Genomic DNA, 17,346 nt, shown 5'->3' on the forward strand with positions numbered 1-17,346 from the left:
TTCTGTGAAGTTTGTAAGGTAGGAGATGAGGTACTGACAGTAGTAAAGCTGGGAGGAGGGGTCATGAGTCATGCTGAGGTAGTTCAGTTGATGGAGCACTTGCCTGTGAAAGGCAAAGGTCCCGAGTTTGAGGCTTGGTCCAGCACTTAGTTTTAATCCGCCAGGAAGCTTTATATCAGTGCACACTCCACTGCAGAGTGAAAATTTCATTCTGGAAACAACCCATAAGCTGTGGCTAAGCCCTGTTTCTGCATTATCCTTTTTTCCAGGGGTGCTAGTGTTAAAAGGTATGCAGTGGAGCTTCTGTGAAGTTCGGAAAGTAGGAGATGGGGTGCTGGTGGAAATACAGCTGTGAGGAGGAGACATGAGTTGTGCTTCAGTAACTCAATTGGTAGAACACTTGCCTGTGAAGGTAAAGGTCCTGAGTTCAAGTCTTGGTCCTGCACACAGTTTTAATCTGACAGGTAGTATTATATCAGTGTAAATTCTGCTGCAGAGTGAAAATTTCATTCTGAAAATATAAAGTCTTTTTCTAATCTATTTTTCCACACTTGTGGTGAACCCTGCTGGTTGCATTTGTTTCTAGGAATGGAAATTTAATTCAAGAGACAGTCAGCCAATCCCAAATGGAAAATGTTCATTTTACCATGTATGTTGTTGGTGAGATCTTCTCTTTCTTCAGGTTCTGTGTGTAGAATTCCAGGACCACCCACCCACAGTACCTACTGAGACCATGGTCATTAGGTATGTTGCTCTAAGGTCTTGTGCTGAGAGCCTCACTATAAAGCCAGTGAGAATCACTAGTCTCAAAAATCCTCACACAGTGTCCTCTTTGTGTAGGCCTCCTTCTATTTCTCAGCCAAACCTATAGCTGTTTTACTCTCTGTCTGATCTTCCCATTCTCTAATTCATGTTGTTATGACCAGCATCTCTGATGTGTCTGCACAGGTTTCTGACATGACTGCTCAAGCTCTTCTTCCCTTGTGTATATTTCTAAGTCTTTTAAGGAAACTTCTTAGATTTGTTAGCCTTTCTCCTCTCAGTATTATAGAAATTGTTGGATTCTGGAAGAAATTTCCATTGTCATCAGACACTACTAACTGTTTATTAAACTGCCATACCCCATGGGGAACCCCACTCACATGCATTGATTAGTCTTAATTTTATTCTTTTCAGATAGCCTGGGTATGTTCAGTATCCAATAGAGTGATGACTTATCCTCCTGTAGGGCTACATGTATTTTAAACTGAGCTGCTGACACAGACTTGAAAGGGAAACAAACACACTTTGCTGTTGGTGCCGTTTCCTAGGAAAGCTTGCGTGCTTGCAGGAGTCATACATTATTTTCTTCTTTTGTTGAAACAAGTTACATGAATACAGGAAAAATCATGATTTTGTGCTGTCTGAATATTGGAACCACTCATATAGACTTGTGGAAATGTTTATGGGCTGCCAAGTGCACAAGAATAGTGTGTCCATACAAATGATGCTTTAAACTCCATAGGGGGTTTGGGATGTATGACTACATTTTGAAATGGAGGTCAGTGTCATTCATCAGATAATTCATATTTCAATTCATTTATTATCAATTCTCATTATACCACTTCTTGAGACAACACATTTTCTGTCAGTAATTGTGCATGTAAGTGCTCCTGCCAAATAATACAAGTTTGAAATCTGTACTGTAGTGTTGTGCACTTTGTTTATGTGTGCTTGTCTGCTACTCAAAAGCACTTGCTAGCTGTGAGTTGATACTGATATTAGTTCGTTGCTCATGCCCATCAGACAGTGTGTAAAACTGCCTTTGTGCTAGTGCACAAGCAAACTTTATTATTCTGTAACTTATTATCATGTAGTATGGTAATTAAGGCTCAAAATTCCTAAGATAACAGAAACAAAAGCCAAAGAAATATTAATATATATTAAACTGTAAATTTTGTTGCCATAGCAAGACCATCAGGAATTAAACAGAGCTGGCAACGTCTTCCAGGACCTATATATACATACCAGCAAGTTCCTGACATTTCCCTCCTGTTCCACCATATTCTTCAGGTAATATATCAAGTGGTAAAAATTTTCCTAATGATGTTACTGGGCCATGGAAGTGAAGCTAAAAAAAAGAACAAAGTCTAGTGGTTTACACATAACCATATTTGCACAAGCTACATATGTGACAGTGTGTTGAAGCTATAAAGAAGGAAATATTCTTAACCAATTATTGTTGACCACAATACATTGGCAGGATTTCAGCTGTAAATTTTGGTCACAAAATGTTGAAAAAAGAGTTGAAAAATGAAGCAGTATGTAACAATTCTGTAGTGTGCCACATTCAGAGAGAAGAGCCAGTAAAATAAAATTTTAGTGGCTCATTATCCTGACAGTAATATGCAAAAGAAGATTGTTACAGACATTACACGGTTTGTATTTCCATTTTAATTCTGAGACAAATCAAGGTAGAATCCTACAAAATACCACCTCCTTGAGACAAAAAATACATGTTACATTAAAAACATTGTCTTTTCACTGCTGCAGAGATGACATGTCATAAACTGATCATTTTTGAATGATTGTATGGCTTATATGTGATTGAATATCATTTTCCTGGAATACAAACTGTCAGGAAATAACTGTTTTTGAAAGCTCAGATTACTCATATTATGGGGTACTATTTGCTGCTAGTAAAGTTTTTCTAATTTCAAAACCACATAGCTTGGTTAACATACATCATACTCAATACAACATGCTTCCTGAAAGTTTAAAATCAAATAAAGCACAATTAATGAAAAGTGAAAATGTTGCTTCAGAAGAACTGCTTGTGTACAGTAGAAGAATTTGTGAATATCACTCTAAAATAACAAAGTTAAATATTTTCTTATGTACCATAAGCTTATAGCTGGTTAGTTCATTCTTCAGATCAAACAATTCTGTTGGAGGAACATCTGCAACTGAGCATTAAACCTGAGGTTGAAAATCCGGCTACAGTTGTAAGGTTCTTTTATATAGAACGCAATAAAAGAACCTTACAACTGCAGCGAGATTTTCAACCTCTGGAATTCTTCTGATGCTATTTTTCTTCTGAATAATCAAGTGAAATCTTTTCTTAAGTACAAGTTTTCAGCTGATTTATTTCATTCTACAGATGTGACTGTCATTTTTTAATTAAGAGTTCCTAATAATATTTATATAAATTGTAATTGCAATTTGTCCCATATCCACTGTTTTTGTATCATTAGTTAATTATAGTTTTATACAAATTCAGGTTATCATTTATCCCATATCCACATGTAACAACACACAACATGATTTATGAGATCAATACAATTCAATTTTTAAAAAATGACTAGGTTTAGCTGCAGCATATTTAATCTTTCAGCCTAGTGTTGAATACAGGGTGAAGTGCCACTTACTTCTGCAGGTTGTAGTATGGGTCAAAATAAGAAGAAAAGTTCCTACAGTATTATGTCTGCAAACCAATACTTGTTGAGAAATGAGCTGTTGAAGATCGCAGTTCACAGCCTTAAGTTTGTTTACAGATAAGGCATGGTTCACAAGAGATGGCATAGTAAATTACTTCAAAATGTACGTGGGACGTGGGGACAAATGTGAATCCTCAAGCAGTTATGCAGGTGAAGTATTAAGATCACTTCAATATCAGTGTATGGGCAGGAACTGTAGTTGACAGACTCATTTTTTTTTTTTTTTTTCCCTCCGATCAGTCTACTGACGGATTTGATATTTGATGCGGCCCGCCACGAATTCCGGAATTCCTTTCCTGTGCTAACCTCTTCATCTCAGAGTAGCACTTGCAACCTACGTCCTCAATTATTTGCTTGACGTATTCCAATCTCTGTCTTCCTCTACAGTTTTTGCCCTCTACAGCTCCCTCTAGTACCATGGAAGTCATTCCCTCATGTCTTAGCAGATGTCCTATCATTCTGTCCCTTCTCCTTATCAGTGTTTTCCACATATTCCTTTCCTCTCCGATTCTGCGTAGAACCTCCTCATTCCTTACCTTATCAGTCCACCTAATTTTCAACATTCGTCTATAGCACCACACCTCAAATGCTTCGATTCTCTTCTGTTCCGGTTTTCCCACAGTCCATGTTTCACTACCATACAATGCTGTACTCCAGACATACATCCTTCCTCAAATTAAGGCCGGTATTTGATATTAGTAGACTTCTCTTGGCCAGAAATGGCTTTTTTGCCATAGCGAGTCTGCTTTTGATGTCCTCCTTGCTCCGTCCATCATTGGTTATTTTACTGCCTAGGTAGCAGAATTCCTTAACTTCATTGACTTCATGACCATCAACCCTGATGTTAAGTTTCTCACTGTTCTCATTTCTACTACTTCTCATTACCTTCGTCTTTCTCTGATTTACTCTCAAACCATACTGTGTACTCATTAGACTTCATTCTGTTCAGCAGATCATTTAATTCTTCTTCACTTTCACTCAGGATAGCAATGTCATCAGCGAATCGTATCATTGATATCCTTTCACCTTGTATTTTAATTCCACTCCTGAACCTTTCTTTTATTTTCATCATTGCTTCCTCGATGTACAGATTGAAGAGTAGGGGCGAAAGGCTACAGCCTTGTCTTACAGCCTTCTTAATACGAGCACTTCGTTCTTGATCGTCCACTCTTATTATTCCCTCTTGGTTGTTGTACATATTGTATATGACCCATCTCTCCCTATAGCTTACCCCTACTTTTTTCAGAATCTCGAACAGCTTGCACCATTTTATATTGTCGAACACTTTTTCCAGGTCGACAAATCCTATGAAAGTGTCTTGATTTTTCTTTAGCCTTGCTTCCATTATTAGCCGTAACGTCAGAATTGCTTCTCTCGTCCCTTTACTTTTCCTAAAGCCAAACTGATCGTCACCTAGCGCATTCTCAATTTTCTTTTCCATTCTTCTGTATATTATTCTTGTAGGCAGCTTTGATGCATGAGCTGTTAAGCTGATTGTGCGATAATTCTCGCACTTGTCAGCTCTTGCTGTCTTCGGAATTGTGAGGATGATGCTTTTCCGAAAGTCAGATGGTATGTCCCCAGACTCATATATTCTACACACCAACGTGAATAATCGTTTTGTTGCCACTTCCCTCAATGATTTTAGAAATTCTTATGGAATGTTATCCATCCCTTCTGCCTTATTTGACCGTAAGTCCTCCAAAGCTCTTTTAAATTCCGATTCTAATACTGGATCCCCTATCTCTTCTAAATTGACTCCTGTTTTTTCTTCTATCACATCAGACAAATCTTCACCCTCATAGAGGCTTTCAATGTATTCTTTCCACCTATCTGCTCTCTCCTCTGCATTTAACAGTGGAATTCCCGTTGCACTCTTAATGTTACCACCATTGCTTTTAATGTCACCAAAGGTTGTTTTGACTTTCCTGTATGCTGAGTCTGTCCTTCCGACAATCATATCTTTTTCTATGTTTTCACATTTTTCCTGCAGCCATTTTGTCTTAGCTTCCCTGCACTTCCTGTTTATTTCATTCCTCAGCGACTTGTATTTCTGTATTCCTGATTTTCCCGGAACATGTTTGTACTTCTTCCTTTCATCAATCAACTGAAGTATTTCTTCTGTTACCCATGGTTTCTTCGCAGCTACCTTCTTTGTACCTATGTTTTCCTTCCCAACTTCTGTGATGCCCGTTTTTAGAGATGTCAATTCCTCTTCAACTGTACTGCCTACTGCGCTATTCCTTATTGCTGTATCTATAGCGTTAGAGAACTTCAAATGTATCTCGTCATTCCGTAGTACTTCCGTATCCCACTTCTTTGCGTATTGATTCTTCCTGACTAATGTCTTGAACTTCAGCCTACTCTTCATCACTACTATATTGTGATCTGAGACTATATCTGCTCCTGGGTACACCTTACAATCCAGTATCTGATTTCGGAATCTCTGTCTGACCATGATGTAATGTAATTGAAATCTTCCCGTATCTCCCGGCCTTTTCCAAGTATACCTCCTCCTCTTGTGATTCTTGAACAGGGTATTTGCTATTACTAGCTGAAACTTGTTACAGAACTCAATTAGTCTTTCTCCTCTTTCATTCCTTGTCCCAAGCCCATATTCTCCTGTAACCTTTTCTTGTACTCCTTCCCCTACAACTGCATTCCAGTCGCCCATGACTATTAGATTTTCGTCCCCCTTTACATACTTCATTACCCTTTCAATATCCTAATACACTTTCTCTATCTGTTCATCTTCAGCTTGCGACGTCGGCATGTATACCTGAACTATCGTTGTCGGTGTTGGTCTGCTGTCGATTCTGATTAGAACAACCCGGTCACTGAACTGTTCACAGTAACACACCCTCTGTCCTACCTTCCTATTCATAACGAATCCTACACCTGTTATACCATTTTCCGCTGCTGTTGATATTACCCGATACTCATCTGACCAGAAATCCTTGTCTTCCTTCCACTTCACTTCACTGACCCCTACTATATCTAGATTGAGCCTTTGCATTTCCCTTTTCAGATTTTCTAGTTTCCCTACCACATTCAAGCTTCTGACATTCCATGCCCCGACTCGTAGAACGTTATCCTTTCCTTGATTATTCAATCTTTTTCTCATGGTAACCTCCCCCTTGGCAGTCCCCTCCCGGAGATCCGAATGGGGGACTATTCCGGAATCTTTTGCCAATGGAGAGATCATCATGATACTTCTTCAATTACAGGCCACATGTCCTGTGGATACACGTTACGTGTCTTTAATGCAGTGGTTTCCATTGCCTTCTGCATCCTCATGTCGTTGATCATTGCTGATTCTTCCGCCTTTAGGGGCAGTTTCCCACCCCTAGGTCAAGAGAGTGCCCTGAACCTCTATCCGCTCCTCCGCCCTCTTTGACAAGGCTCTTGGCAGAATGAGGCTGACTTCTTATGCCGGAAGTCTTCGGCCGCCAATGCTGATTATTTATCAAAATTTAGGCAGTGGCGGGGATCAAACCCGGGACTGACGACGTTTTGATTATGAATCAAAGACGCTACCCCTAGACCACGGGTCATACTTTTACCAAATGGATTAATAGGAGCTATGTATCACTGATTTCTGTATAATGCATAACCAGCACCACTGGATAACATTGCTCTTGCAAAAAGACAATGACTGTGGTTTATGCATGAAGGGACGTCTCCCCATTTTCTATGTATCATGTGACAGTACCTCATTGCCACATTTCATCATTAATGGATTGGTTGAGGAGGTCTGATGGCATGGGCTAACCATTCACTGGATCAGAATCTGTGGACTACTTGGCTATGAAGATATTTAAAGGTATTGGTGTGTACTCTACCCACTGAAATGTGCAAAAGTTATGAGTGTGTGACCAATGCCTGTGATGCAGTTTGGAAGAAGCCAGATGTGTCTGAAAGAGTGCATGACTCACTTTGAAGAAGGGCAGAAGGATGTGTGAAAATATGTGGTAACCATATGCAGCAGTGCATATAGTGCCTACTTCTATGCAAGAGAGATGGGTATGAGAGGAATGATTGAGCCACATGTTATGAGGTACTGGGCTATGGGACATATCATTATAGGAACATTTCTTCTAGTTTTGACCAATGGTGCCTTCTGTAGGAATAAGTGTCATTTTTTAAAACACCCTGTGTGTGAATTAGAAGGGAGTGGTTTTTTTAAATGTCTGTACAGTGGAACTTGACATAGTGAGTGTAATTCATTTCAGAATGTTATGCTGTGAAACATTCGTTAAGTGAAACAGTTTATCCTGTATAAATTAATGTAAAATACAATAATGTGTTCCACGCAGAAAAAGTACGAAAAGTTTTATCTTATTGATGATATTTATTCAAAGAAAATTGTACATACAGTATTATGTACTTAACTATTTACAGTACATAACTAATTCTTTTTCACTAGGAAGCTATCTATAGTCATTTCTTTCTGCCAATGCTTCAACACCTGGTGAAAATACGACACAGCATTGTTGACAAATAAATTTGTAGCGTGCATAGTCACTGTTTTATTGAAGTGATGACTTTCCATGTATGATGCAACCAATTCCCATGCTTTCAGCATTCCTCTTATTGCACCAGAAGATTACTGCTTTGGAGTTACCACCACCACCTCCTCCTCCTCCTCCTTCTCCTCTGAAAAACTTCTCTCCACAACCTCCTGCTGTGAAACACACTACAACTCCATAAGCTCTTAGGTGGTCATTTTTTGGCCATAACCTTCCACAAGCTCATCGATATCATTGTTATCCACTTCTAGTTTCATGCTCTTGGCCAAAGACACAATCTCGTTGACAACAAGCTCCACAGGTACTGACTCAAATGCCTCAGAGTCACATTCGGCAATGCACTCTGGCCAAATCTTCTTCCAAGCAGAAGTGTGAGTTCTCTTGGTAACCCCTTCCCTTGCCTATCCGATCATATTGATGCAGGCAACAATGTTGAAGTGATATTTCCAAAACACTCTGAGAGTAAGACTGGTAGCTTCAGTCAACTCAAGGAAATGCAAAAGAGTTCTTTAGTGTACCATTTCTTAAAGTTAGAAATAATCTGCTGGTTGATAGGTTGGAGTAACGCAAGTGGTGCTGAGAGGCAGAAATTGGATTTTGATGAATTGAAATTCTTCAAGGAGGTGGTCTTTTACGCCTGGAGAATGGGCAGCAGCATTGAGTGGCAGATTCATCTCAAGCAAATATTTATTCGCTGAAGGACCAAACGCTTCACTGATCCAGTCACAAAAAAGATCACATGTACCCAAGCCTTGTGTTGGACCTCCAACTCACATTTAATCTGCTCTTCTGGACTTCACACATCTTGAAGACTCATAGAGTGTCTGAATGGTAAACAAGCAGTGGTTTAATTTTCCAACTGCCACTTGCATTAGCACAGCATAGCAGTGTGAGAAAGTCTTTCACTGGCTTGTGGCGGGGGAATGTATTCTCCTCTGGTGCTATAAAGGTACGCTTCAGCATCTTTTTCCAGAATAGACCTGGCTCATCACAATTACAACTCCATTGCAGCAAATAACCTTCAGAACCTACGAACATCTTGAAGTTGCTGATGAAGTTCTCTGCTGCCTTTGTGTGAGAGCTGGTTGCTTCGCTGTGCCTCACAATGCTGTAGATGTCGGTTCTTCTCTTAAACTTCTCAAATCATTCATGGCTTCCCTTAAACATGTTTTTTTTTTTTGCTGCTGATGATCCTGGCATCTTATTAATGAAGTCAGCAAAAAATTATTCTCGCCTTCTCATAAATGATGTTTTCTCTAATAGTGTTGCCTTGCAATTGCTTTTCATTTATCCATATAAGGAGCAACATTTCAACAGCATCCAGAATATGAAACTATTGTTAGATGCCCTTGCCGCTTCCTTTGAAGCATTTGTCTCCTCAATTTTGTCTTTGTTCTTGAGGATTGTGCACATAGTTGATGTAGACAAATTGTATGTGCGTGCTAAATCAGCAACACTCTCACCATGTTCGCATTTTTCAACAATTTTAAGCTCCATATCTGAGGTCATTTTCTTTCTCTTGTGGTTATCTTCTTGTGGCTTTATCTTCAGGGACATTTCTACAATGGTTATTAAAATTTGCACACAAGAAACACTGTGTGAACACTAGTTGAGAAAAATGTGTGATCACAAGCTTCACAATGATGGTAGCAGAAAGAGCGCTAAACTGAGACTGCAGTATGTACTTAAGGCATTGTTCATATGCTGCTGCCAACAATGAAAAGTGTTCATATTGTTGAATGTTTTCCTGCTGCATGTGAACAGCTGGTAACATCACATTAAATTATTGTCACTCGTTATGTGAAACATTGCTCATTAAGTGAGTCATTTTTTGCAATTTGTTTAGCTCATTATGTGAATTGTGCGTTACGGTAGGCGCTCATTAAGCCAGGTTCCATTGTAATGTAAAAATTAAATTACTATTCAATTTTGTACAGCAACTGTTTTTTTAGTATGTAATAGCTATACAAAGTGTATGGTACCCTTAAAAAAATAAATAAAACAGGTTGTAGATAATAACATTAAATGGAGCTAAATAAAAGTATAATGAAGTCTCACCAGTTTTATGATTTCACTTTTTAGGAAGGGTTTCACAAGTGCTAACACTTTGTCAATGAAACCGACTGTGTTGATGACGTGAACCCCTTTCAGTCGGACAGGATGGCAGTCCTGTAAAAGAATAATCACCTTTTTATTGTGTTTCATTTAATTGCTGTCTTCACAATATTCTAAGTGAGATAGGTTTTTCTATTTAAATAATGTGATGAATAAGCATTCCTGAAATAGATTACATGTGGAAAGTGGAACATAAGCCATGATTGTACCAAAGTAAAAAACGAATGGAAGCTGGAAGATGAAATTTTTCAAAACTCTTAATGATTAATATTACAGTCTATCTAAATGACAGTGGTCTGTTTCTGGTGAAATAAAAGCAATGAAGAAACACAATAAATGCTCAAGTATAAAAAGTATGACCCAACCCCCATAGAACAAATAATCTTTGTAAACTGAACCTGCATCCTGCCCGCCAAATAAACAGAGATAAGGAATGTATAAGGGTGTACTAGAAAGTAATGCCTTTGAATTTTTAAAACTTTAGAAAATAAAACAAATGTTATTAATATTCTACATTTTATTCTTGATGCCTGTATATTTGCAGTCTTCTGTCACTAGAGGACTCTGAACTGTGTTGTGTAATGTGGCAGTGTCTAATGTAATTATTTTAGTGCATGGGAAACTTTGACAGTGATGAAGCAGTGCAAGCAGAGGTGGGGTTGTGGCTCCATCGACAAAGTTAAACATTCTAGAGTGATGATACTGATAAACTGTGGGCGTAACCAGTACTATGTTATTGGGAAGAGGGGTAGGGGGAGGTGGGGACAGCTCACAAGGGAACCTCCCCATCGCACCCCCCTCAGATTTAGTTATAAGTTGGCACAGTGGATAGGCCTTGAAAAACTGAACACAGATCAAACCAGAAAACAGGAAGTTATGTGGAACTATGGAAAAAAATAAGCAAAATATGCAAACTGAATAGTCCATGGGCAAGATAGGCAACATCAAGGACAACCTCAGCTTACGAGCGCTGTGGTCGCATGGTTAGCGTGAGCAGCTGCGGAACGAGAGGTCCTTGGTTCAAGTCTTCCCTCGAGTGAAAAGTTTTCTTTCTTTATTTTTGCAAAGTTATGATCTGTCCGTTCGTTCATTGACGTCTCTGTTAACTGTAATAAGTTTAGTGTCTGTGTTTTGCGACCACACCGCAAAACCGTGCGATTAGTAGACGAAAGGACATGCCTCTCCAATGGGAACGAAAACATTTGATCGCAAGGTCATAGGTCAACCGATTCCTCCACAGGAAAACACGTCTGATATATTCTATACGACACTGGTGACGGCATGTGCGTCACATGATAGGAATATGTTGTCGACCCACCTAACTTGTACACTTGGCAAATGGGTAAAACGATTCTTGTACCTTGCCCGATTTAGGTTTTCTTGTGGATGTGATAATCACTCCCAAAAAAGTGATGAAAACCTAAGAGTTTGTCACATAAACTGAAAATAAAAAATTAAACTTTTCACTTGAGGGTAGACTTGAACTAAGGACCTCTCGTCCCGCAGTTGCTCACGCTAACCATGGGACCACGGCGCTCAGGCGTTCATAGTGTCCTTGATGTTGGCTATCTTACACGTCAACTACTCAGTTTGTATATTTTGCTTATTTTTTTCATAGTTCCACACAACTTCTTCCTGTTTTCTCGATTGATATGTGTTCAGTTTTTCAAGGCCTATCCACTGTGCCAACTTATAACTAAATCTGATGGGGGTGCGATGGGGAGGTTCCCTTGTCAGTAGATAGGGTAGACAAGACTATCTAAATGGGAGACTCCCTTGTAAAAATCTGGAAAAAATTAGGACCTAAAACTTATCTTTGGAACATTTTTGATGCCTCAGACCACGTATTTCAATGGAACTTAAAACTCGTAAAGGATGCCATTTTTAGCCTGGATTAAAATGTATTTTGCAAATACTGAATATAAAAATGTTATATAGTGTTAACATTTAAATTTATCGACAGTATGTGCGCAATTATTATGGAAACTGTTTCAATGTGAATAGTTTTTCACACTAAAGTATGCTTGAATTATCACTCATTATTGTATCTACAAAGATAATTAAAACTTGGAATGCTGGCACATTAGTAAATGCCACAAACCATTAATTCTTATTGCATAAGAACTTTTAATATGTGTAATTGTTAAGCTTGGATGAGAATGCTGTGTTATTTTTTGTCAACTAAGACTCAAAAATTGAAACTGCTTCTCAACAAATATTGGGGGTGGGCGGCAGGGGAGAGGGTGAACACATCCCCACTGTCCCCCCTGGTGGTGATGCCCATGCAATAAACTGGTTTCTTGTTGGGAGAAATGTGTTCATTGCAAGGGTGACTATGTTCAGAAATAAATATGCAGACATGAAGAATAAAGATGTAGAATTTTAGTAAATTTTATTTTTATTTGAAATGCTTTAAGAATTTTCACATAAAAATTGGAGTCAGTAATTTTCAGCGTGGCCTCATAAGCTTCATCTAAAAAGCAATTCAATTAGCAAGATATAGTTCCTCATCAACAGTACATAATTTTTGCTAGAAATGCGCTTAACTATTTCAGTGCTGACCACTTCTGTGAAAACTAAAGACACAACAACTTTTCAGTCAACTTAATTGATTTTGGCAAAACAATGTGGTGAAGTGTTTGTGACAAAGTTGCTTTATTCTCTGGCAGCTGAAATAAAATTCCTGACAGAGAAATGTTGACTTAAAAACAAAATGACAATATTTAATCTTGAAAACTCTTTCTACTTTTTTTTTTTTTTGCTGTGAACTCATAAACACATATATTGTAAAAAAATACAAACTAAACTAACTTTTTCGTTCTGTTGTATACATAATGAAATATGGTAATATGTACTCGTATACAATAATTAGTTACATTAAGAGCTTGTAATCTGATCTATTCCACATTTTTATGTCTTGAGAAATGATGCATGGAACAGATAACTGGTGAACTAACCTAAAATTTGACATGCAATCAAAATTTCAGTGGTATTTGGCCACAAATTGTGAGACTTTTAACAATTAGCAACTGAAATTTTTATTTTCATTGGTTAAAAGTTCATCTTATTGCTGTGGTGCTCTAGACAGCAGGTACTGATGACACTACACACAATATATACAACATGAGGGTGCAGCAAGCTCAGCCTCTACAGTTTAAAATACCATGGGATTTTGCAACCCCGGAACTCTGCAGCCAGACCACGAGGTGGCGTACACAGTGATGCTAGAGCTCACTGACAAAAACGAAGCTCTTCATTCATCCACCGTGTCTCATAGGCCCATAAGTATCCATTTATGAGAAAGCTATTTAGGTTAGTACACGAGCTTCAGAAAGCAGGTCTGTTGCAGCCAGCAACTAGAACACCTTCACCTGTGCCATGGCAAGGAATCAGTTTGGACAGCACACCACCTTCACGACCATGCAACTCTAAGTGTTCAACAAGGTGCTGGCTGGGACATGGTATAATCTGGGACATGGTATAATTTGTACTGTTGTTCTACTGACCAGCAAGATAGTGTCAGACTTAAAGTTTTGTTGGGCTTATAAATTTTTGTTGGGCTCTTGATACTTCAGTATGTGAAGTACCTATATACAGTATTATTCCAATTTTATATTGCAAACAAGCTTCAGACTTGGCACAATGTTACTACTGGTGTATGGGGAGTGATAAACAGTTTTAAATCAATCAGAGACAAATCCTGTGTGGACTTTCTTATTGACCACAGTAGGATGGTAGTAAAAGATCACCTGGAAATTGCTAATATATTCAATGAATATTTTTCTTCAGTGGGGCAAGCTATCAATGACAACCAAAACAACTTGCAGTATATTTGTAAAGGCAATCCATTTGAGCAATTGCTAAGAAATCATTAACATCATTAGGTCTCTAAAATTGTCCAGTTCCACAGGGCACAATGGCCTAATTATTAATATATTAAAAGTGTGTAGACAAAATGTCTCTGTACCTCTGTCTGTGGCAAGAAATAATGTAATAGAATCAGGCACCTCCCAAGATACACTAAAAATAGCTCATGTAACACCAATCTTTAAAGAAGGTGAAAAACTCAAGATTCAAAACTACAGACAAATCTCAATACTTCCTGTCTTTTGCAGAATAGTTGAAAAAGTCATATATAACAGAATTATAAACTTTCTCCTGATGCACAACCTAATGTTTGAAAATCAAAATGGGTTCTTAAAATGTAATTCAACTAGCACAACAGCTGCTCAGTTAACTGAAGAGACAACAAATGGCATCAAGAACAAGCAACATATTGCATGTATAAAGCTTGACCTTGAGAAAGCCTCTGACTGTGTGAATGCCACCATCTTATTAGATAAGCTATGGAACATTCGCATCAAAGAGACTGCTCATGACCTAATAAAATCTTACATGAGTAACGAAAAACAGTTTGTACTGCTTGAAACTGAAAGTTGTGTTCACAAATCCAAAATCATGATAAAAAATATGGAGTGCCCAAGGGCTCAGTATTGGGTCCTCTTCTGTTTTTGATTTATGCAAATGACATAAGATATTGCACTCAAAATTCCAAAATAGTTCTGTATGCAGGTGATACATCCATTGTGTGTAAAAATAAAACATCATTTAATGAACTAGAGACCCACTGTGATAATGCGACAAATGAAACTGTTCAATACTTTAATGAAAGCCACTTAAATGTAAGCAGAAGTAAAACATGTCTCATGGAGTTTAACAAAGTAGTTTTAGTGATGAAATTAAACCATACATAGGCAATGAAGTAGAAAAAAAAAGAGTTTGGTGTAATATACCTCAGTTTAACAATTCAAGAAATCTAAAATGGGACACACATGTTGACACACTAGCATATAAGTTGTTTAAGAATACATTTGCAATTAATATGATTAGCAAGTTCTGCAAAGACACTGTTGTCCTAAAGACTGCATGACATGCTCTGTTTTCCTCTCACCTAAATTACAGAATAGAAATTTGGGGAATACTACCAAAGCAAATCTGAATAAGCTATTGCTACTTCAGAAAAGAGCTACAAGAATTATCTGTGGAGCAAACTGTAAGGAATCATTCTGTGACTTGTTTCAAAAAACTGATGAGCTAACTGTAGTAAACATGTAAATTTTAAAAGCCATATTACTTGTTAAAAGATTGCAGCCCAACATTTGCTCTGATTTGTATCAGTACAACACCAGAAATAAAGAAAAATTGTACATCAGCAGACACAAAACAGCCGTCTATGAAATGGGTTCACAATATACAGGTTTAAAGTTAGCCAGTGCACTGCCTAGTATAGTTATGATCCTGCCCACAATGAAACTTAAATTTCAGCTAAAATAATTCCTGTTACAAAATCCCTTATACACCTTAGAAGGCTACCATACTTACATGCAGAAAATGAGGTGCTTCAAAAAATATGTAAAAAGTGTTTAACAAACCATTTTATTTGCATTTTGATCATATTGTTTATCAGTTAGTGTGCTATGCACTAAGAATTTTAGACTGTTTTATAGATATGCAATGAATCACTCAACATTGAATAAAGTATTATTATTATTATTGTTGTAATTTTACAAAGCAGACACTTATGTCACACATACGCTTTGTTACATTTAACATGTTTCACTTGAATTTGTGTACATATTTTATCTGTATCTCTAGCAACTATTGCCCTGCAGCTTTATCTGAATTCTGAGGAAACTTGTAATCCTGCAAGCAACTTGTTGTCATTTTGGAAAACATGACTGTCACTGCAACTGTGTGTTTACACCATGTGTACTGCATCTAAAAGATGCCAAGGCATTGAGTTCGCAATTGGCTTATGTTCATGGCATCATAGTGCAACTTGATTTGAGCACGAAACTCCACAGCAGTCAGATGCCATACTGAATTTCATCATATTTCATTGTGTTTGTGTTACAAGTTGTGTGTTATGTCAGTATGCTGGTTCAAGGCAATGACGCAAACACAGGAGTCATAGTATAACTTGTTATAATTAAATGTCAGTTAATAACATATCAGTTGTATAAGACTTCAGAATATCGTAAGATGAAAGATAATGCCTGAAGTTGCACGAGTTCAGTGAGACATGATGAACAGGTTCGTGAAGTTGTGGAGTTAATGGAACTAGTTTTTCATATTGCTATATGCTAATTTTTTTCACGTTCTCTACATTTGTTACAGATTTTGGGATATTGTTATTAATGTAGTACAAGTTTGTTTTGCAAGATTTGTTGTTATTTACATATGAGAGTATGCTCTCTCAGGAATAGCAGGTACAGAAAGGTAGCTGAAACCTGAAATTGATAGCAACGAGTTTTTTGGGGCAAATTTAACTGTATATCAAAAGGATAGGGTAATGGAAAATGGAGGTGATGTATTTGTCAAAGCAGACAAACTCAAATTCACCAAAATATTAACCGAAAGTGTATATGAGATTGTTTGGGCAAGATTCATTATCAGGGGTGGGCCTAAAATGCTAACTGGATCCTTCTATCATCAAGCAGACTTATTTCCCCATATAACCAACGACTTTAGAGGAAACTTCAGTCCACTTTTACCTAAGCTACCCAATCATACGGTAATCATAGGTGGAGACTTTAACCATCCAACAATCAACTGGAAAAATCACGGATTTGTAATGGTGGGCATGACAACACATCCTTTGCTACGTTACTAAATGTCCTCTCTGTAAACTACCTAGAACAAATAGTTTGGAACCCCATTCATGATGGATATATATTGGATCTAATAGCAATAAATAGGCCTGACTTCTTTGATGATGTCCATTTCGAAACTGGTAACAGTGACCATGATGCAGTTGTGCCAACGATGATTAACAAAGCACAAATTCCAACTAAAACAAGCAGAAAGATGTATATGTTCAATAAACTAGATAAAAAATCAGTAGTGTCATATCTCAACAAGGAACGAAATTTTCAGCACTGGGCACTAGCATGTACAGGAACTACAGCTCAAGTTTAAAAGAATAGTTGACCACGCACTGGATAGATGTGTACCCAGTGGAACAGTTCGCAATGGGAGGGACCATCCATGGTATATAGTCAGTGTAAAGAAACAAAGACTACTGTATAATAGGTGTAAAACAAAACAATGGGCTATGGATAGGGAGATGCTGAAAGAAACATGTTTGGCTGTGTGCAGCCTTCAGTGACTTCTATAGCAGTATATTGTCAAATGATCCTCCACACAACCAACAGAAATTCTGGTCT

General features: G+C 37.8%; 1 protein-coding gene across 1 annotated transcript in view; it reads right to left on the reverse strand.

Annotated features, from left to right (window-relative positions):
• The window catches only part of LOC124545208 (retinol-binding protein pinta-like), a 320,125-nt gene that overhangs the window by 13,964 nt on the left and 288,815 nt on the right, over positions 1-17,346 (reverse strand). The window contains exons 5-6 of the mRNA XM_047124074.1: positions 10,064-10,174; positions 2,008-2,110 (exon numbers count right to left, since the gene is read on the reverse strand). Of these exons, the coding sequence (XP_046980030.1) occupies positions 2,008-2,110; positions 10,064-10,174 (214 nt within the window). The remainder of the gene's footprint in view (positions 1-2,007; positions 2,111-10,063; positions 10,175-17,346) is intronic.

This window comes from Schistocerca americana, chromosome 8 (assembly GCF_021461395.2).
Source record: "Schistocerca americana isolate TAMUIC-IGC-003095 chromosome 8, iqSchAmer2.1, whole genome shotgun sequence".
Taxonomy (NCBI): domain Eukaryota; kingdom Metazoa; phylum Arthropoda; class Insecta; order Orthoptera; family Acrididae; genus Schistocerca; species Schistocerca americana.